Source organism: Phaenicophaeus curvirostris, chromosome 21, assembly GCF_032191515.1.
Source record: "Phaenicophaeus curvirostris isolate KB17595 chromosome 21, BPBGC_Pcur_1.0, whole genome shotgun sequence".
In the NCBI taxonomy this organism is placed as follows: domain Eukaryota; kingdom Metazoa; phylum Chordata; class Aves; order Cuculiformes; family Cuculidae; genus Phaenicophaeus; species Phaenicophaeus curvirostris.
Genome location: NC_091412.1, coordinates 1,932,498 through 1,954,977, shown reverse-complemented (window position 1 = coordinate 1,954,977; position 22,480 = coordinate 1,932,498). Strand labels below are relative to the sequence as shown.

Below are 22,480 nucleotides of genomic sequence, written 5' to 3'. Positions count from 1 at the left end.
GTCATGGACATGAGGAGAATTTGTTCCTCCTGGGCTGATACACAGAGGAATAAAACGATCTCCTCTGCACAGCCACTACTTTGTTGTAAGCTTGCTTTGAATTAGGCGCCACCAACAGCTTCTGAAAGCCTCAGAGGGCTTCCAGATTCAGTAAGAAGGAAAACAGCAAACTCTGCAGGAACTAGATGGGAGTACAGGCACAGAAGCCTTCTCTGGAGAGCTCTGTCCCTCTGGTGTTCCAGGCTCAGGAACACCCCCAGACTGAGGCAGCTAAGGAGTGAGGTTAACCTGGCCCCTCTTGAGTCTGGGAAGAGGAGACTAGGAAGACAAAGAATATATCATAGAATCATAGAGTCACCAGGTTGGAAAAGATCCACCGGATCATCGAGTCCAACCATTTCCATCAATCACTAAACCATGTCCCTCAGCACCTCGTTCACCCCTCCCTCAAACCCCTCCAGGGAAGGGGACTCAACTCCCTCCCTGGGCAGCCTCTGCCAGTGCCCAGTGACCCTTTCCGTGAAATTTTTTTTCCTGGTCAACAGTGGCTGAACACGAGCCAGCAGTGGCCCAGGTGGCCAAGGCCAACAGCCTGTTAGCTCGGATCAGCCATGGGGTGGCCAGCAGGACCAGGGCAGTGATCGCCCCCTGGTCTCAGCACTGGTGAGGCTGCACCTTGAATCCTGGCCCCTCACTCCAAGAAGGACATTGAGGGGCTGGAGCACACCCAGAGAAGGGAATAGAGCCAGTGAAGGGAGTGGAGGACAAGGCTTATGAGGAGCTGCTGAGGGACCTGGGGTCGTTTAGCCTGGAGGAGGCTAAGGGGAAACCTCATCGCTCTCCGCAGCTCCTGGAAAGGAGGTTGTGGTTAAGTGGGCGCTGGGCTCTTCTCCCAGATAACAAGTGACAGGACAGGAGGGAAAAGCCTCAAGCTGCATCAGGGGAAGTTAGATTGGGTATTGGGGAAAATTAATTCCCCAAAAGGGTTCCCAGGCCCTGGCAGCGGCTCCCGGGGCGGTGGGGGAGTCCCCGTCCCTGGAGGGTTTAAAAGACAGATGGGTGAGGTGCTCGAGGATGGTTCAGTAGTGGGCAGGGGCAGCTGGACTCGATGATATCAAAGCCCTTTCCAGCCGAACGGGTCCGTGTTTCTGTGACAATGGCGGCTCCCCGCGCGCCCCGCGACACCGGAAGCCGCCGGCCTCTCTACGGCCGCGCCGCAGCACGAGGGACGCCGGTTCCGGGCGGCGCTCTGTCCGCTCGCGCCGCTCGGTGGTGGCGCCGGGCGGCGACGCTCCGTGCCGCGGCGGCGCCGTCTCGGTGTCCGGGCAGGGGGGGAGGCGGAGCCTGGCGGAGCCATGGCGGGCGTGCGGGGCCTGCGGGTCTCGGTGAAGGCGGAGGCAACGGGGACCACGGCCGAGCCCCGCGGGCCCGAGCCCGAGCCTATGGAGGTGGAAGAGGGCGAGCTGGAGGCCATCCCCGTGAGACGATCGCTGCGGGAGCTGCTCCCGGTGAGGAGGGGGCGGGGGAAGGAGCGGCGCCAGGCGGGGCGGGAGCGCCCGAGGGGCTGCAGAGGCGTTTGTGGGGCAGGGGGGGCCCGGGGGGCTGCGAGGGTGTTTGTGGGGCCCAGGGGGCTGCGAGGGCGTCTGGAGGGCAGGAGGATCTAGGGGACTGCGAGGGCGTCTGGGGGGCAGAGAGGGGCCTGTGGGGGTGCAGGGGGATCTAGGGGGGCTGTGAGTGTGTTTGTGGTGCAAGGGGATCTGGGGGGCTGTGAGTGTGTTTGCGGGGCAAGGGGATCTAGGGGTCTGTGAGTGTGTTTGTGGGGCGAGGGGATCTGGGGTCTGTGAGTGTGTTTGCGGGGCAAGAGGATCTAGGGGCTGCGAGGGTGTTTGTGTGGCAAGGGGATCTGGGGGGCTGTGAGTGTGTTTGCGGGGCAAGGGGATCTGGGGGGCTGTGAGTGTGTTTGCGGGGCAAGGGGATCTGGGGGGCTGTGAGTGTGTTTATGGGGCAAGGGGATCTGGGGGGCTGTGAGTGTGTTTGTGGGGCAAGGGGATCTAGGGGGCTGTAAGTGTGTTTGTGGGGCAAGGGGATCTAGGGGGCTGCGAGCGTGTTTGTGGGGCAAGGGGATCTAGGGGTCTGTGAGAGTGTTTGTGGGGCAAGGGGATCTAGGGGGCTGTAAGTGTGTTTGTGGGGCAAGGGGATTGGGGGGCTGCGAGGGCGTTTGAGGGACGGGGGATCTGAGGATCTGTGAGGGCGTCTGTGGGGCAGGAGCATCTGGGGGGCTGCAAGGATGTCTGGGGGTAGGGGGATCTGGGGGTCTGCAAAGACGTCTGTGGGGCAAGGGAATCTGGGGGGCTGCAAGGGCGTTTGGGGGGCAGGGGGATCTGAGGGGCTGCGAAGGCTTTTGGGGGGCAGGGAGGTCTGAGGGGCTGTGAGGGCGTCTGTGGGATGGGAAGGGGTCTGGGAGGCTGCAAGGCTGTTTGTGGGGCAGGGGAGGCCCTGGAGGGCAGCAGGAGCACTTGTGGGGCTGCGAGGGTGTCTGTGGGGCAGGAGCATCAGGGGTGCTGCAGGGGCGTTTGTGGGGCAGCGGGGTCCAGGGGCCTGCAAGGGTGCTTGTGGGGCAGGGGGGTCTGGCAGGCCTCAAGGGCATTTGTGGGGAGCATTTGTGGGACACAGACTGAGATGGGGTGGGGTGGCATGTGGAGAAGTGGAGGGCAAAAAGGGGGCTTTGGGCTGTGCGAGGGGTTGCAGGCAGGGGAATTCAGGAGGAGGCGGAGAAGAGGATTTAGGTTGTAGGGGTGGGCTGAAGTGGGGGCTGGACGTGGGGGAAAGGCAACACAGAGAGTATCTAGAGTGGGGAGCAGGAAGGGACTGTGGGAGAGCTGAGTTGGAGGCACTGGGAATGTGGGCTCTGATGAGTGGGGGTTTCAGCTGGAGGCACTGGGAGTGTGGGCTCTGATCAGTGGGGTTTGTGCGTTTCCTTTCATTTTTCTTTTCCTTTTTCCACTGTTGCTGTTTGTTCCTGTACAAGTTTTAGTTGGATCAGTTTTAATACATAAAAATGGGTCAGAGTTCCTCTAACCTCCTAAGTAGTCTTTTGCTTTCAAAACTTAGTGCAAGGTACTTCAGAACTAATCCCTAATTAGCTGATTTACCATCATGCTTGAGCTTCTACCAAATACATGGTGCCAGAGACAGCTCCCTGCTGTATTTCTTGGTGTTTCATAAGTCAGCCTCAGACAGTGGAGGTCTTCAGCTTTAAAAGTGCTTGTGTGCTTGCCTGTCAAGGGATGCAGCTTGGAGCAAGGATCAAGGAAAAGAAGATGTAGCCCTTTTTTTTTCCAGCGTAGCAAGTAGGTGCTTTCAGTGTTCATCAGTTTCATTTTGCTTTGTTTCAGGACACCAGCAGGAGATACGAAAACAAAGCTGGAAGCTTCATTACAGGAATAGATGTAACCTCCAAGGTAATTTTCGTGCTGTGGTTCTTCAACATATCTAATCATCATTGCTGAAAAGGAGGAACTGTTTCATTTACTTCCTCCCCAGTATGCACAGCTCAGCCTCACAATCAGATAGCTGACATTTTTTAATAACCAGGGAATTCTCCTTGTGCTATCTGTCACCTGCAGCAGGACAGGATCTTGTGTTAATTGTAGGAATTTTCAGTTTTAAGTTACAAAAACTTGCATACCAAAACTTGAAAGTGTTCCTATTGAAGTTGATCCACTTGAAATTGCAAAACAAAGCCCCTTGAGCCGAGCCAGCTGAGTCTTTTTCCTTTTAGGTGAGTGACAGAAGTAAGAAGTGGTGCTTGGTAGGAAAATGTAGTTTTATTGCCACATATCTTCCTAGGACATCTTGCTGCTTAATCATTGAAGATGTAGTTTGAAGAATGTGAACAGCTGTTGCATTTAAATAACTTAAAGATGCAGAATTCCGCAGAACTCAAATCCTGCAGCTCCTCTCTGTCCATCTAACCCCGAACTGGCTGTTGTTTCATGTTGTGCCATTAACCACAATATCTGTCATCTGGTAATAGACAAAAAGCAGTTGATCATACACTTCATAAGACAGGAACACTTTTGTATGTTCTAACAAATACAAATCCCTGCCACAGCAGCATGTTGATAAATGACATGAATTCTCATTTTGATTAGAGAAGCTCAGAAGTTTGTGCTTATCAAAAGGTACACAGAGGGTTCTTCATCTGAAGACTGAAAATCAACTTTTTGTCTTCGATATCTAGCTTGTGTGTATTGTAATTCAGTAAAGAATTTGAAGTTTCCCTTATCAGGAGAAAGCTGTCATCTTTTGTTGTGTTCTTTAATGATGCAACTCTGAAAACCTTTAAGAAATGGGGTCGAAGATGTTTTGACAACCTTGAAAATTGTTTAAAGCCCATGTTTATTTGAACATCATTGGTGACAGTTTTGGCTTAATCACAATTTGTGTTCCAAGTTTGACTTTGGTTAGGAAGAGCCAAAAATCTATAATGCTTCCTAATAAATTCTTTAGAATACGGAGCTTCTCAGTCAGCATCAAAAATTGCAGAAGATGCACATAAGCTGGTGCTCATGAGCTACTGAGTTGCCAGTCCAAGTAAGATCTTTATAGTTGGCTCTCTGGCTGGTGTTGGTGAATTTGTGCTCAGAGAGATAAGTCTACATTTTTGTGTATTTAAAAACAAATAAAATAAAACAAATAAAAACAAATAAAAACAAATAAAACCAAAAATCTCTTAAATTTTCCACGTGGTAGAAATACTTATTTTCAGTGAGGGTTTTTTTTGAGCGCAGCCTCTGTACGTTTGTTAGGAAGGAAGAGATGGTGTTAGTGCTCCATCATGGAAGGAAAAGATGATGTTATTGCTCCATCTGAGGCAGCTTGTTTCTGTGCATCCTGATTCCCATTGTATTACTGGACCTTTGTTTAAAGGGTTATGTGGCACAGAAATGTGTCAGTGAATTGTTTCTGCATTCTGAAACATCCAGTTCTCTTCAGAATTAATAGAATTCTTAATACGGATTGTTGCTGTCTGGTAAGTTTTAACCTCTTGTTGGGAATGCTGCCGTGATTCCTGTTTTGATGGCATTGTTTGGCAATTTGCAGGAAGCAATTGAGAAAAAGGAACAAAGAGCAAAACGCTTCCATTTTCGAGCTGAAGTGAATCTCGCCCAAAGGAATGTGGCGTTGGATCGGGACATGATGAAGAAAGGTATAAGTTTATCCAATAGACAAGAAGAAAAGATCGTTTTGTTTATTTCCTCACAATTCCTTTAGTCTATAATATTTTATGCATCCCCATAAGTTTTCCCAGATCATATTGTCACAGAATAGTTTGGGTTGGAAGGGACCTTAAAGATCATTGGTTCCAAACCCCCTGCCATGGGCAGGGACACCTCCCACTAGCTCAGGTTGCCCAAGCACCATCCAGCCTGGCCTTGAGCACCTCCAGGGATGGGGCAGCCACAACTGCTCTAGGCAGCGTGTTCCAGGGCCTCCCCACCCTCATGGTGAAGAAAGTCCTCCTTACGTCCAGTCGAAGTCTGCCCCTCTCCAGTTTATAGCCGTTCCTCCTCGTCCTGTCACCACAAGCCTTTGTGAACACTCCCTCCCCAGCTTTCTTGTAGCCCCTTCAGGTACTGGAGGGTCACTCTAAGGTCTCCTCGCAGCCTTCTCTTCTCCAGGCTGAGCAACCCCATCTTCCAGCCTCTCCTCGTACGGGAGGTGCTCCAGCCCTGGGGTCATCTTTGTAGCCTCCTCTGGACCCGATCCAACAACTCCATCTCCTTCTTATGTTGAGGATTCCGGAACTGGACTCAATACTCCAGATGAGGTCTCACAAGATAGGAGAGGGGCAGAATCAGCTCCCTCGAGCTGCTGACCACGCTAAAGTAAATTGCTTTGAGTTTTTTTTCACATTTTTGTTTTAAACTGCTTGATAGTTGTCATTTTGCTCCTTGCTTTACCTGCCTCAGAAAGAAGAACACATTTTTTGTGTACCTTATTTACTGTTTGACAACAGCCCTGAGTGCTGTGTGTCCAGAATTCATCTTCTGGGTCAGTGCCACCTTCTTTGGGAAGACCAGACCTCAGTCTCTGTGTAGGAGCAGAGGACTCTGCACAGTGAGATCGGATTCCATGCTGTCTGCACAGTGAAGCTGAACTAACTGCACTTGTGCTCTTGGATGGCAGACTGGGCACGTTGGAATATAAGCAGATCAACTGGGCAGTGTGTGCACAACAGATTGGTGCTTTTGGCATCCAGTTTGTCCTCAAAGGTTTATGTCCAGCTGGCAGGTTGGCCCCACTAAGCCGTGGCCCATAGACGCTCCCCATCAGACGATACCAGCAGAAGTGCTGTTTGCACACATCCTGGCCACCGGCTCATCCGTGTTCTGGCTCTTTAGTCCTTAATGGTAGCACTTTGGCAGCAGCGTTTCAGAGAATCGTAGAATCACCAGGTTGGAAAAGATCCACTGGATCATCGAGTCCAACCATTCCCATCAATCACTAACCCATGTCCCTCAGCGCTTCATCCACCCGTCCCTTAAACACCTCCAGGGAAGGGGACGCAACCGCTTCCTTGGGCAGCCTGTTCCAGTGCTCAATGACCCTTTCCGTGAAATATTTTTTCCTAATGTTCAGCCTAAACCTCCTCTGGCAGAGCTTGAGGCCATTCCCTCTCGTCCTGTCCCCTGTCCCTTGGGAGAAGAGCCCAGCTCCCTCCTCTCCACAACCTCCTCTCAGGGAGTTGGAGAGAGCAATGAGGTCTCCCCTCAGCCTCCTCTTCTCCAGCCTAAACACCCCCAGCTCTCTCAGCCATTCCTCATAAGGCGTGTTCTCTTGCCCCTTCACCAGCTTCATTTCTCTTCTCTGGACTTGCTCCAGAGCCTCAACATCCTTCTTGTGGTGAGGGGCCCAGAACTGAACACAGGATTCGAGGAGCGGTCTCACCAGTGCCAAGTACAGAGGGAGAAGAAGCTCCCTAGACCTGCTGGCCACACTGTTTCTGATCCAAGCCAAGATGCCATTGGCCTTGTTGGCCACCTGTTACTAATGGAAAAGCTTGTTCTGTGAAACTAAGTACCAGTTTTGTATCGCTTCCTCTTCACAGCAATTCCTAAAGTGAGACTGGACACGATTTACATTTGTGGGGTGGATGAGATGAGCACACAGGACATCTTTGCCTATTTCAAAGAGTACCCTCCTGCTCACATTGAGTGGTTGGATGATACATCATGTAAGTAAATGGAGTCTTTTGTCTTTCTCTTTTTGTAGCATCTGTCATAGCTGAACTTCAGGTGCCTTAGTGGCTTTCAAAGTCACTGATCTTTGTCTGTCTCAGTTTCCTTGTCATTTGCCTTAGTCAAAAAAAGATTTAGAAAGGAAGGAATTAATAGCATATGGTGAAAATGAAACCCACTGCCTGGTTGAGTGTTTACTATTGCAACGAGATAGCATAGCGTAACTTGGAGGTCTCTAAATGGAAAAAACAAAGGTCTAAAATGTGCTGCTCATACGTTAACATAAATAATGTTCCAGCTTGAGAACATCACGAAGGGTGGTGTTCTGAGGGCGAATTATCGAGCTGTGTGTAGTTAGGCAGACTGGTAGTTTTGTGCTGTTAAGGAGCACGCTTGCTGCCATATTTGTTTCATGCATCCTCAAGGAGAACTCAATGGGTGGAAGGAGGTGGCAGCTGAGTGTGGTTTACAGAGATTGGGAAAGGAATGCAAACTCACATTGCAAGGGCTGTTTCGGAGACTCAGCGTGCTGTGAGATTGCCAGACAGACGTAAGGTCATTGGCAATCAGGCTTTCTTCAGTGACCACTAGAGACTGTACCAGAACTGTTTGCTACAGTTGGACCCTGGATCATGGAACTGGAGGGTTCCAAGATTGTCGTGTGGCTGGAAACCCTGTAACTGAAACCATATCAAAAGAAATAGGAGCCAGTGCACTTTTTCCAGTTGGATTGGGATTGCTGGGAAGTGGTGTTTCAACAAGCATGGCTAAGAGCTGAGAATCAGTAGCATGGTTCCCTGGAATGACATTGAAGGAATTACATTTTATTGCAAGACAAAATATATGGTAAACAAAGTACTGGTAACCTTGAAGTCACAGTGTGTGATGGCTTGATGTGCTGCTACAAGCTGACAGCAAATCTGAAACGCAGTGCGCCCGGGATGGACGATCGCAGTTTAGAGCGGCTGGAGGAACCTGGAGTGGTGCATAAGCGAGCAAGTGCACGGCTGGACTCTGTGTCTGAGGCTGCAGGTCCGCGATGGTCTGATTATCCTTTCCCAGTCTGATTATCCTTTCCCAGTCTGATTATCCTTTTTCTTAAGTGTCACATAAGTATGTTTAGCATAAGAGCAGAGTGAACTTACAGAGCAAAACTGCAGGCATCAGAGTCATAACAACACTTGGCCCAGTTACAGTTCAAACACGTCTTTTTTTTTTTTGCCAACTGCACTTGGTAAAAATATCAAGGAAAAGCATGGCCTTCCAGCGTAGATTTGTGACACAGCATGGCAAAAACTGTAACTTTCCCAACCAAAATACACTTCAAGGTGTGTTAGCGCTAATGAGAATTTACAGTACTGTGTGTTTCAAACTTGGACTTAAAGTGATAAAGGCTTTGAAAATTTGGCATTGTGACAAGCAGGTAGACATAGATAAATGAAGAGTTATTAGCCAGTCGTTGAAGGTAGGATCTGGGTGTTCTTCACCTTGTAAGCCTGTCTGCTCAAGTAACTTATGAGAGAATATTTTATTTTGGGACACTGTATAGCTTTCTTGATATCCGAATACACTCTGCTTGACAGCAGGGCAAGAAGTGGTATCTGTTGCTGTATTTGCACTGAATGCATCTACACTGAAAGCTTTTAAACAAAATCTTCTATGCAGTTTTGGCTCTTTTGATTTCGACATTTATGAAATGCTTTTAATTGGCACAAGAAGTTACAATTTAGTACCATCTGCTGATACTTCAGGCATGTACAAGCCATATACTGAATTGTGTCATTAACCTCTGTACGTGATAATCTGTGCAAAGTGCTTGAGCAGTCTCTCCTATTTTCCCCTATTTTCCTGTTTTTTTGGAAAAGATTAACAGAGTTTTGCGGCAAAGTCCAAGGTTCTGCCAGAGGGGGAAGAATCAAGGTTTCTTTCTTCTCCCCTCCACCCGCTTAATCACATTTATGTGCTAGCACGTTCTTGAGATACATCGACCCTGGTTTGGTGCCCTAATCTGCTGCTCTCGGGAAGCTGACTTTAATACGTATGGTTGTGCATTTCAATGATTTCAATTGTTCTATGTGGTTTTTGTAACATGATGAAAGCTGGATGTCCTCCAGCTTATCAAGTGTGTTAAAGAATATTAAATTCCCTGCAAGAGGTGTATTTGGTCACTTTTGTGTTGTATCACTATCTAAGAGTGTTTCTGAACATAGAATCTTAGAATGGTTTAATTTGGAAAAGACCCTTAAGGTCATCGAGTCCAACCAGCCCTGCTAAGTCCACCCCTAAACCATGTCCCCAGGTACGACGTCTACTCATCTTTTAAATGGCTCAGCCACCTCCCTGGGCAGCCTCTGCCAATGCCTGAAAACCCTTTCAGTAAACAAATTCCTCTTAATATCCAACCTAAATGTTCCCTGGCACATCTTGAAGTCATTTCTGATGGTCCTGTCACTGGCTACCAGGGAGAAGAGACCAAACTCCACCTTGCTACAACCTCCTTTCAGGCAGTTGTAGACAGTGATAGGATCTCCCCTCATTCTCCTTTTCTCCAGCCTAAACAACCCCAGGTCCCTCAGCTGCTCCTCATAAAGCTTGTGCTCTAAACCGTTCCCCAGCTCGGTTTCCTTCTCTGGATGTGCTTCAGCCCCTCAATGTCCTTCTTGTCACGAGCAGCCTAAAGCTGAACCCAGGATTCGAGGTGTGGCCTCATCAGTGCTGACTGCTTGTGTCAGTAATTTCCTTCCAGTGGATGTGACTGCTCCATTACACAAACTGCATTTTGGTTTTGTGTGTGTTTGTGTGCCATAGGTAATGTGGTCTGGCTGGATGAAGTGACTGCAACGCGGGCTCTGATTAACATGAGTTCCTTGCCTGATCAGGAGAAAACAAAAAGCAGAGCAAATAATGAAGAGAAGACAGCTGAAAAAGCCAAGAAAGGTAGATTGAGATGTGCCCATGTAGACTTCATCTAGTTAAATCGAAACTTTAAACTTGTGCGTGGGTGCTGCATAATCTAAATTACTGAAGGAGCTTCTATCATATAGTTTCAGGTAAATGTATTCTGCCACTTTAAAAAAGGCTTTCATCTTGGAAACCTTTTGAAGAAGCTGCTTCTTAAAAGGTGGGTTGGAGCTAGACCAAAAGCAGTTGATACTGAACGCGTCAGACACAGGGTCATACTCCAGTGTGATATTTATAGTGGTACATGTTACACAGAAACAAAGTCTGTGTGATGTGTGTGCACAGGCAGTAAAGGATGGATTCTAAGTGTGGAGAGAGCAGGGCTAAGAAGATACCCTATTTCTGAAACACCACAATTGGTTCCTTTCTTGATACACCCCTATCCTATACGTTTATCAGTCACACCGATGTGACGTAGTATCCCATCACCACTGTGTACCCTCTCTAAATTTCACCACTGCTTCCAAGAAAGATGCATGCTGCAAGGTCAGTTAGGAAAGAGCAAAGCAGCTAAAGTATACGGAGATTTTGTGATAAATCTGGTACCTGAATGCCTGAATTGTGAATGCGTTTTATGGGTGTAAAAATCAAGCTTTTGGTAGAATCATGGCATGGTTTGGGTAGGAAGGGACCTCAGTTCCAACCCTGCCAGGGCAGAGACACCTCCCACTGGATCAGGGGCTCCAAGCCCCATCCAACCTGGCCCTGAACCCCTCCAGGGATGGGGCAGCCACCAGTGCTCTGGGTGACCTGGGCCAGGGCTTTTCCACCCTCATCGTGAAGAATTTCTTCCTAATATCTGATCTAAATCTTCCCCCTTCCAATTTAAAGCCCTTTTTGGTACGTGAGGCCTGTTTAGTGGTGAGGCTGGTGGGTTAAATTGCTGAGGTTCAAAGACCAGGTACCACACAGCGCAAAGCAAAGAGAGGTGTTGATTTGTTAACCCTTTTGTAGGTTTTGCTTAAATATGAGCAGCGTGCAAACAGCCGGTCTCTGTTAGATATTTGCAGTGCTACCAAAAGCCTTTCTACAAAGTTTGGAGTTTAGGGCTTTGTTAAACTTATGGATCCTTCTAATTCAACCCCTTGTTTTCTTGTTGCTTTTCTCCACAATGCAGTGGCTCCATCACCATCCATGTGACTTTAAGTGCTGGTAATTCCTCAAGAAATGCTTGCTATAAAGTTTTTGGAGATCAGTGACTGTCTTGTTTAAATGGACCAAAAATATATGGATTTAATCTATTTGGCTGCAAATTACGTCATTACACCACATCTCAAAATAAGAATATAAATTACTCTTGTTCATCTGGAAAAGTGGGATATAGATAAAGTACAAGCTGTTCAGTCACATCTTAAGGTGTGAGATGCACACAGATACATTGCAGTAATCTGTCTTAGTTGCATTCCTTTTCTAGTTTGGAATTTGAGGGTTATTTAGGCATTTTGGGAAGCAAAGGACTAGCGAGAAGTGCGAGAAGCTTATCATTTGGAAGCAAAAAGTGCCTGAATGCTGCCTCTGATGGAACAGGGTTTGAATTTGGCTGCTTTGTTTACCTAAATTCTCTCTTTGGTTTCAGTTTGTGCTTTACCCTTTTCTTTCAACTTGGGTGTCTTTTCCAGGATCTTTTGAACAGCTGTTGATCTCTGGGTTAAGTTTTCAAGTCTGTTGCTGGATGAGGTCAAGATAAGGAACTCTGAAATATAAAAACTGGGGTTTTCTTAATCTTATATCTGTGGAATACTTTGCAAATTATATTGGTAGGTGTTGGTAGCTGTCCATATTCACTGCTGCTTTTCTTGTGAGGACTGTTTGGAAAAAAATATATTCCCATATAAATTTTCTTCCTCTGAGCTAAAAAGAACCCTGAAAAAATCTATGCAAGCATCTCACAGTTTTATTAGCTCTGGAAGCGAGCACTCTTGTGTTAGTTATTTCACTTCAAAATTAAGTCACTAAGATTTTTTTTTTCTCCTGCTCTCGGAGATTTCTAAGCTTTTGAAAAGGAACTTGCTTTACATTGTGAGTGTTGGATACTTGCAGGCACTTGTAGCAAGGAAATAGGTGTTTATGTGCTTGTTGAAGTCTTGGCCTTGCTGATCGCTGCCATACTCTGAAATGCAGCACAATTTCATTTGCTTTCAGAGAATTAATAATCCGTGTGCTGCTGCCACAGGCAATTATTGGCACAGCGGCTGCCTGGTTAGCATCATTCTGTGCTCGTGTGTGCATCCAGTTTCTGCAGACATGTACTTTTCTGATTATTCTCTAGGCTGCAAAGAGAAAAGACAACGCCTTTGGTTTGATTTCAGAGAATGTAGATAATAATAATCGAATATGACTGACACTAAAACAGAGGTTGGTTTATTTTCCCAATTATTTTCCTTCTTAGAAAAACAAGAGGAAAGTTCTGAGGATGAGACAGAAGAAGGCGAGGTTGAGGATGACAATCCAAGTGAGGTTGAGGTCAGTACGGAAGGAAAGTAGAAACAATATCGAGGAAGTTTTGCTCTAACTGGTGTAAAGTCTTCATAACATTGTAGTTTTAACCGTATATATTTGCATTTCTCGATTTAATTATCAAAGTAAATCAGGCGGTGCAGATACGCTGTTGGTGAGAAGAGCTGTGTAAGAGTGGTTTGTGAAAGCAGATTTTGAAGAGTGGTCTGCTGTGTAAGGGCTGGGCCCTGCTCTTTTCTGCTGAGAGGTAGCTATGGAAGAACAATAGTGGATGGCAGCGGCCTTTCAGCAGCAGAGGCAGTGCCTTCAGAGACAAATAGGATTTAGGCTGCTGTAGATGCGGGGGAATCAGCACATGCATTGATGTTTTGTAAGGAATTTAATCTTGTTTATTTTCTGCATTTCAGTCAGTAGAGCAGCATCATTGGAAAATTGCAGGTTTTAATAATCTGATGCAATGGAAGAAGAGAATAATTTGCATCTTCAGGGAAAATTAAAAATTCACATTAGTTTGTCAAGAAAAAACAAGCAGAGTTCACTCGAACTTGGGTTGTAAAGTAACTTTCTTAATAATTAGTCGATTGTTTCTCTGAAAGCAATTGATTTTCATTCACCAGTGATGTTATTTCTGAGTCCAAAATACATTTTTTTTGCCCCCCTCAAGTTGGATGCCCTCTCCCAGGTTGAAGAGGATTCTCTCCTGCGTAATGATCTTCGCCCTGCCAATAAACTGGCTAAAGGAAACAAGCTATTCATGAGATTTGCTACTAAAGGTAAATTAACAGTTTAACAAGCGTAATAAATTGATTGCTTGTTGTAATTTTATTTGTTGACTCATTAATGACTTGAAGTAGCTCATTTTTATTTGCAAAATTGTGAGGGGCTTTGCTAATTATTAGGTATTCAGATTTTGCAGTAAATCCGCATTTAATGTGAATTAAATCCACTTGTACCTTCACTTTGGGCTCAGGACGTCCTTCCCAGTACCACAGAGTAGCTTTTATGATGCCCTTCTCCACAGAGGTAAATTTCGTGTTTTATAAATATGAAAATAATTTGAGATGCTGATGAGGTTTTAGTGGAAATCATTGCTAAATGCAGTTGAGATAGTAAATTATGTTGATGAGTAAAATGAAAATCCATATAATTTCTGGGCCATGCAGGAAGTGACACATCCATAAAGAAAAAGAAGGTCATGAGTAAGGTGAGCACAGCCCCAGCAGTTACAGGGGCATGCGATGCTCTCTTAAGCTGATACACAGAGACTCGCTCTCCCTAGAAGTAAGTTTCTAGGCACAAACAAAACTGTGGCGGTAGGAGAAGTTTCAGAGGTGTCAGCAGAATTGTATCATCTGTGCAGGACACTGAAGTAATGCTGATGTGTGAGACACAGTCGGTCTTCCTTTTACTCCCTGTGTCCTTGACTGGAGGGTTATGTATTTTCATGCTAGTGGTGTTAAGATATCATTGAAGAGGGAAATACTCCTTGAATTTATGTTTTTTCAGATGACAAAAAAGAGCTGGGAGCTGCAAGGCGAAGCCAGTATTACATGAAGTATGGCAATCCGAATTATGGAGGCATGAAGGGGATTCTTAGCAATTCTTGGTGAGTAGTGGATAGAGGAATTGTAGCATCGCAGCTGATTGAACAAGAGGGTCTACAATGGCTTTAATTTGTGGGTTTTCTTTCTATCCAGTTGATGTAGATGCTTCTTATGTGTAAAGAATGTTTTTGCAATGTCACTATGAACGTGCCAGGGGAATATTTTCTTAGGAAAATAAGGAATATTTATATTCAAAACATTCAGAACAGATCGTGGAATTATGGAATGGTTTGGATGGGACTTCAAGGCCATCCAGTTCCAACCCCCTGCCATGGGCAAGGACACCTCCCACTGCATCAGGGCTCCAAGCCCCATCCAGCCTGGCCTTGAACCCCTCCAGGGATGGGGCAGCCACCGCTGCCCTGGGCAACCTGGGCCAGGGCCTCCCCACCTCAGCTTAAATGCGTGTCTGCTATTAAAGTGACTGACAACTGCATGTGCTTAATCCAGGACTGCTTGTGGGTCATTCACGATGCCTTTTCTGTGACAGGAATGTCATTCTTTTTATGGTGTTGCAGGAAACGAAGATACCATTCACGTCGACTCCATCGGGATGTGATAAAGAAAAGGGCACTTATTGGGGATGATGTTGGCTTGACTCCTCCTTACAAACATCGTCATTCAGGTAAAAGATGCCAGTGAGTCAACCCTGTAAGAACATAACAGGGGAATAGAGGGCTAGAAAGAACCTTAAACAGGGCCTTGTGTAACTGCCTGTCACTCATGGAAATGAAGTGTACATTTAGAAAATATATCTGTTAGTGAATTGTGTTTTAAGAGTTTCCAGGGAGCAGCTGAGGCAGAAACTTCACGCAGCTCCTGGGCTTATCGAAACAGCTGCTGCTTCTTATGTGAGAGATTGCTTTTACAAGTTCAGGACATGGGAACTATAGCATCGAGGGCAAAAAGAAGAGAAAACTTCAGCCTTCTTGGCAATGTGTGTTACTTGCTGTGTCAGCTCTTCTGTTCTATGAAAAAACAAGGCTGAGATAGAGAACAATAAAGATTAGAAAATTGTGTTCATTAAGCTTGAACATCTTCACCTACTCCCTAAGGTGGGGATGTGCATTAGAAAAGTAGTTGGTGTGAAAAATCACTGATATGAAACAAAGACAGCATCACAGTTTCGTAGAAGTAACCTATTAAAATACAGCCACAGATGTATCGAACCTCGGGGAAGATTGTGCATAATAATAATAATGGTAATAGTGGCCTACCAGTACCTGAAGGGGGCTACGAGAAATCTAGGGAGGGATTGTTTACAAGGGCATGGAGTGATAGGATGAGGGAGAAAGGCTTGAAATTGGAACAGGGAATGTTTAGAATAGACGTTAGGAAGAAATGTTTTGTTGTGAGGGTGGGGAGGCCCTGGCCCAGGTTGCCCAGAGCAGTGGTGGCTGCCCCATCCCTGGAGGGGTTCAAGGCCAGGCTGGATGGGGCTTGGAGCCCCTGATCCAGTGGGAGGTGTCCCTGCCCATGGCAGGGGTGGGACTGGATGGGCTTTAAGGTCCCTTCTCACTCAAACCATTCCACGATTTCGTGATTCTCTAATAATGTGCTGCTGCCTGAAAAGATGCTTGCATGCTGCTGGTGATTAAATATAAGTTGTTGGTTTAGATTTAAACCAGTCCACGTGATAAATCTACGGCAATGATTGGTGTGTTCCCTTTGGCATTACTGTTCACAGGACTTGAAAGGATTATGGCAGATCCCACAGTTGTCACATTAAGCCCTGCAAGATCCTAGGAGGAATTATGCTTGGTTCAGGAAGTCTGAACTGCACCAACTACAAGAGGCAGTTGCGCGTTACTGTTCAGGCCAGCTTTGTGCTTGAGCAGGCTTCTCGGGTGGCAAACACCACTGGCTCACTGTCTCCTGTAGCGATTTTCTTCCACTCAGGCTGTTCTGTGATATCAGTTCCACTTATTTTGCAAAACATTCTCTCTCTTCAGCCTCAGCAAAGATTCATGGAGCATTAGTTACAGTGATATTTTTGGGTTTTGCCACGGTTCTAAGGTATCATATATGAGTGATAAGCTTCAGTTTATCAGAATCAGTTTGTTTTGCTGCAGGCTTGGTAAATGTTCCTGAGGAGCCTATTGAGGAGGAAGAAGAGGAGGAGGAAGACCAGGATATGGATGAAGATGACAGGGTTGTGGTCGAGTACCGTGATGAACTGCAAGCATTCAAACAGTCGCGAGACCGCAGTGCAGCAAGACGATCGAGTGCAAGCGCATCTGATTCTGACGAAATGGACTATGATCTCGAACTGAAAATGATATCAACACCCTCTCCCAAAAAGAGCATGAAAATGACAATGTATGCAGATGAGGTGGAATCACAACTGAAAAACATAAGGTAAAAGTTTCTTATTCTTTAGAAGTATCGATCAAAAGGCATCCTAAATTTTAATTGGTGACAGAGCTTTCAGAGCTTGAAGACAAACTGTTGGTGCTACTTTTTTGATGCTTAATTTTGTAGTAGACATTTTTACATGAAACAAAAATACAGAAGGCAGGGATACAAGCTTTTAATTGCACTTAACATTTTTTAAATATAGCTTCCTTTGCAGATTTCCATAACCTTCTTGATAATAATGAAGCTCAGAGTGGAATCAATAGAAATTTATGCAAGTGAGCACAATTAATTTCCTGCATTTCATAGCTAGAATAGAGGGAAAGAACTTGTCTTTCTCTTTTCCCTCTTTCCCTTCCTCCTTTCTCAGAAAGAAGTGTCAGTGACAAAAAGGAATTGATGTTCATTATGGGCATATTAATCAAAATCACATATATTATAGATTAATCCCTTCACTAGTACGGTTGTACTTCATCAAGTCCTTGAACGCTTCTGAGATTGCTTATCTGCTCTGAATTTTGACCCAGCGGTGCAGCCTTAAGGAGACAAAGTCAATACCTGCCTTGAAATGGATACTGAGATATTATTAGATCCCATTATACATGGGATTATTGCTAAACTTAGGATTCTGACTGGAACACATCCTCTTCTAAGTAATATTTTAACCTCTGTTTCTCAGTAGATAAATCCTGATATTACTGTTTTCTGTGATGTAATTTTACATATAAGAGGACTTAAGAATTACACTAGATTTCGTTTCATTTAAGGGACGTTAAAGCTCTTATTACTTTCTTTAGGAATTCCATGCGAGCAGATAGCATAGCAACCAGCAACATCAAGAATCGGATTGGCAGTAAAGGATCATCAGAGAAAGTTGCAGATGTGAGACTACTGTTAGAAGAAAAACGTCAGAACAACACTGGGCCACGTCAGCCAAACAGCACCGTGAAATCAGGTAATTTTAAACTCTTCTGCTGTGCAGAATTGTGGCTGGCTCATTAAAATGGATGTCTTCATTTCACATCTGTGCTCCACTGCGATCTACAAACCTGAGGGGATTCTCTTCAGCAGCAGTTTCTGCACCCATACAGTTAATTTTTCCTCACTAAGAGACTGGGTTGGAGATTGCTTTGGGAAAAAATGAACTGCATTTGAGTGAAAGAGTGATGTTTATTTTCATCCAATTTATTTGCCTGTTTATATTTCCCCCCACTTTGTCCTTTTTGATTTGTTTGCTCCTTGAGGCAGAGGTTTACGTATGACTCTGAGAAACATAGCACGGGGCAGCTCACAATGAAATGTGGAACATCAGCTGCTTACACGAAAGAATGTGTATTACATGAATGTGGACGTATTTTTCAGTTGGCAGGGTTTGGTTTTGAGCTTAATTGACTTTTTTACTTAGGCGTGTGTAATCTTAGGTCCTTTCAACACGTGCAGTAGCAAGAGGATTATCTTGTGAGTGAAAGATACTTTCTCATATCAATGTAATACAGAAGTTATGTTAGTGTATAGCATCCCCCTGCACATTGTGGGGCTTTGACAAGTTGGGACTTAAAAGCAAAGGCAGTTATGAGATATATGATTTTATTTGAACCTCCTTTAAGACTCGGAATCATCTACCTGAACCAGACAAACTTCAGAATGTGGTGCTTGCATTGTATCAATATATTTAAGGTTCTTATGTTCTGGTTTTCATTTCATTTTGCAAAATACCAAGCAGGATTAGAATTCTGAAGCAAGGTATGCAGTATCTGAAAAGAATCATGCGGGGCATACCAGTTTTCATATCATCGTACACACTGTGCTGCTAAAACAGGAATGCACAAGCTGTGGAATAACAGTGTGTTTTGATCTTCCAGACAGAGCACAGCCTGAAAACAGTAAATGTCAAATTTATTGCTAAACAAAAGAAACATGATGTCTAGAGAAACTGTAGTGCAGACGTTGCCAGGAGTGAAATCTGAGTATGAAAGACTTAAATGAAAAGGCTACAGAGAATATAGAGAATCTGTGTAGTTTCAAGTTGTGTAGATTGTGAATGAGCATAAAATCAGCTGGCAGAACTAAAGTAAATATAACAGGATTTTTGTCATTTTAATCACTCATTTTTTTGTCCCTAGATGTGCGGCAAAGACTGGGAAAACGACCACATTCTCCAGAAATTAAACCTCCAAGTAGTACCTCTGCTCCTCGTCGAGAACCTGTCTCAGATGTCCACAGCCGGTTAGGAATCCCCAAACAAGATGTAAAAGGCCTGTACTCTGACACCAGAGAGAAGAAATCAGGTTAGTTTTGTGGAGAAAATGTAAAACTGCAATTCCTTTCAAAGTATAAGAGAAACTTCAGCAGAAAATCACACAGGATGTTCAGCTGCTTGAATTAAATATGAGCAACCTGATCTAGTTGAAGGTGTCCCTGCTCACTGCAAGGGGCTTGGAGTGGATGACCTTCATGGTCCCTTCCAACTCAAACCAGTCTATGATTCTATGAATTGGCAACTGCTTGTTCACTTTGAAATCTGAATACATGTAGGTAGGGTGAGCCAAGTATTTTTATGAGCAGTATCTTTGTATAAGTATGCTTAGAAGCAGCAAAGCGCTGTAAAACTGTGGTCAGAACAGGGCACCAAAACGATGCAGTGGCACTTCAGACCATTCCACAAATGGGAAACGGTGACCAAGGCTGCGCTGAGCCTCCTATATTTTATTTACCACTACTGCTTCAAAGCATAGTAGGTTCCATACCAAACATTAAGGTGAGAGGAGTATGAGGACTTTAGAGAGGCAGTGAATTTGGCCTGGGTTCCTCAGACTTCCTTCAGAATTCCTCTTAGTCCTGTCTCTTTCTAAAAAAATGTTTTGTTTTTCATCTGATTAGGTAATTTATGGACCCGTTTAGGGTCTGCTCCGAAGACACAAGAAAAGACTTCAGATAAACCTGAAAACTCTGTGGCATCTCCAGAGGAAGAGGATTCAGAGCTCCAGCGAGTTTGGGGTGCTCTCATTAAGGAAAAAGAACAGTCTCGGCAAAAAAAGAGTCGATTGGATAACTTGCCGTCTCTACAAATTGAAATCAGCCGAGAAAGCAGTTCTGGGTCAGACACAGAATCGTGATGGGTTTTACGCTCTGAGCCTCGAGGCTGTGACTCTGCAGTGTGGCAAGATTTCCTGCACCCAGAAGCTGGACACTGGCAAAGACTCTGCAGTGAAAGTTCCCGAAGTGTCTCTGTCCCTTTTATACAAAAAGAGCTGCATATACCACTTGAAAATTAAAGCAATCCCGTTTGTCTGGAGTCTGTGGTTGGCTCTGTGTTACGTAGGGCATTGTCATAAATGTTTATATGCAAACCTGTAGTTAACTCTTAACAAAACACTTTTCCCCAAGCATTGAACTTAAAAGAAGAGGCAGAAATGCTCTGTATTTTTAACAATCATTTTGTTCTTAATGTTTTTAAACATGGAGCCTTTTGACAAAATGTTTTACACAGTTCATCCAAAGAAGAGGGCATTTCATAATCGATATCATTGCCTTGCCCTTCTGGCTCTTACCAGCACCTTTCCTTTCCTCTTGAAGTAATAACAGAAATGCTTCCTGGGTAGGCAGCCAGCTAGGAGAAAGCAGAAAGGGACCATCACGTTCCCTTCCTCCAAAATAATGAATGTAAACCTAAGTCAGACATTGTAATACAGTGAAAATTCACACAGCATCCAAGTAGCGTCACTGCTCTCAAGGAATTCTCATTTATTTTAGTGATAATTGTGTTCTGCTGTAGCAGGGATTGAGATGTTCAAGACTGCAAAGCTGGATGTTTGAGGAGTGTGTAGATTCCCAAGGGTTTCGTTTCTTTTTTGTTACATGACAAGAAATCACATTTCTTCCATTTCATCTCTGTTATGTTTTGAAGAACCCTAACAATTTCAACTCATACATTTTTATATTTGTGAGGATTTTCCTGTTGGCTACAGTGGAAGCTATAGTGGTGTTTTCCTGCGTGCTGTTTAACTATATATATATATATATATAACTGAAAGAGAAGAGGAAAACTATAGGATCACTGTCTCCTGTTGATACTTCTGAATGTCCTTATTGTATCGTACGTGTGGATGTGGACGTGGCTGACTTAGGTTCAGCTTTTTCACCCAGATACCCACTCTAGGTAAGCAGAAGGGGGTTGGTCAGTGTGGAACTGCCAGTTTTTCTTCTCCATCCCTATGGCATTTATTTTGATTGACAGTAATTCTAAATAAGGAATTAATGCTAGCACATTCTGGTGAGTAACACAGGTAGCAGAAACATTGCCACATTCTGATAGTCTGAAAATTCCTTTGTCCCTCTTTCCTGGATTCTGTCAGTCCAAAATGTCTATGAACGTCTCTTCCCCTTTCTGCTTTTTAACAAACAAATGTTTTCCGCCCCCTCCTATTTTTGTACTAAGTTGAAGTAGGTTTGAGGTTTCACAAAAGCAGGGAATCTGCATTTAAATTCTTTTCTTGCTGCTTTATGTTGTGTAAGAATAGCAGCATGTAAAATTAAAGGTAAAATGCAAGGTACAGTGACTAGAAGGGTAATCTGGGGACTGGCTGGGCTTCAAGCATTATTTCCTTGTTTTGTGACACTCATCCTTGATTTGATATTTAATTATTGAATATATAAGTGTGTCTCATAAAAGTACTGTTGAGAGTAAATGACTGCAACGTGTGATCACTGTAACAATACATTTAATGTGTGCTTTCATTAATCTCCCTCCCAAAGTTTTCCAATAGAATCATATCCACACCGTACCCATTTCTCAAGATCCTGATAAAATTTATTTAACCAGTGTCTTTTTGCCAGTAAACTTTGTGTTGTCTGACTGCTTGGAATCAATTATGACCTGTCCTCCTGAAGGGAGATGATAGATAGGTGTCATGCTCCTGGTCTGTGAGGACAGGCTTCTGCAGTGTTGAGAACCCTTGCGTGTTTTAAGGCTGAGCAGCTGGTTGTGGTCTCCTCTTGATGCTGCTGATAACCACTGTGTTTCCACGTAAATACTCATCACGTCAGCCTGGTGTAAGACAAACTGGCTGTTATGAAGGACAAAGTGGGAAAAGAATCTCTTCAATCCATATAAAAGAAGTAAAGAGTGTAAGAGATCAACAAAAGCAATGGAGGCAAAGGCTTACGTTCAAGGAAGAGGAGCCGTGAGCACCAGTTGTGTCTTTGAGGTAGTTGTAAATACATGAGAAATGCCTGCATCGTGTCTGGTTTGGAGAGGGCTGCGTGTGTTGGTGAGACCGTGGTAGCTTAGCTGCAGGAAAACTAAGTCTTACTCTTGTAGGGGCTGATGTAGAGGGCGGTTTTATAGCTGTTTGCCTGGTTTTGCTTTTTGATGATGTACAGAGAAGCCTTGAAAAGTGTTTGCTGGTATCGGGAATTCCCAGCTTTGGTCTTCCTTGGATGAACTGCTGGGTTTTCATAATTAAAAGTGAGCGCTGAACCTTTGGTGAATCCTTTTTCCTCAACATGTTTAACTTGACTCTCTTTAAGCTAGAGAGAGACTGCAGGCAGTGTTTCCTTGTCAATCTCCTCCTCTTTGTGGTCAGTTGTTTTGTTCTTAGTTCATTCACTCAGGAGTCCTCAGCACAGGGAGGACATGGAGCTGTTGGAGCGAGGCCAAAGGAGGCCACAGAGATGATCCAAGGGCTGGAGAACCTCCTGTACGAGGCCAGGCTGGGAGAGTTGGGGTTGTTCAACCTGGAGAGGAGAAGGCTGTGGGGAGACCTTAGAGCAGCTTCCAGTGCTGAAAGGGGCTCCAGGAAAGCTGGGGAGGGGCTCTGGATCAGGGAGGGCAGGGATAAGGTGAGGGGGAATGATTTT

General features: G+C 44.9%; 1 protein-coding gene across 1 annotated transcript; it reads left to right on the top strand.

The window, feature by feature from the left end:
* The first annotated feature begins 1,321 nt into the window (after window positions 1–1,321).
* On the top strand, window positions 1,322–21,445 carry NCBP3 (nuclear cap binding subunit 3). Its single transcript, XM_069873983.1, has 13 exons — window positions 1,322–1,508; window positions 3,396–3,461; window positions 5,107–5,212; window positions 7,115–7,240; window positions 10,053–10,181; window positions 12,595–12,668; window positions 13,327–13,435; window positions 14,169–14,268; window positions 14,785–14,891; window positions 16,339–16,624; window positions 17,419–17,576; window positions 18,745–18,909; window positions 19,502–21,445. The coding sequence occupies exons 1-13, from the start codon at window positions 1,356–1,358 to the stop codon at window positions 19,735–19,737; spliced, it is 1,815 nt and encodes a 604-aa protein (XP_069730084.1). The 5' UTR covers window positions 1,322–1,355; the 3' UTR covers window positions 19,738–21,445.
* Window positions 21,446–22,480: the final 1,035 nt, after the last annotated feature.

Coding starts and splice junctions, on each gene's coding strand:
- NCBP3 (XM_069873983.1), top strand. CDS start 1,356: ATGGCGGGCGTGCGGGGCCTGCGGGTCTCGGTGAAGGCGGAGGCAACG. Junction 1,509..3,395: donor CGCTGCGGGAGCTGCTCCCG/GTGAGGAGGGGG, acceptor GCTTTGTTTCAG/GACACCAGCAGGAGATACGA. Junction 17,577..18,744: donor AAACAGCACCGTGAAATCAG/GTAATTTTAAAC, acceptor TTTTGTCCCTAG/ATGTGCGGCAAAGACTGGGA.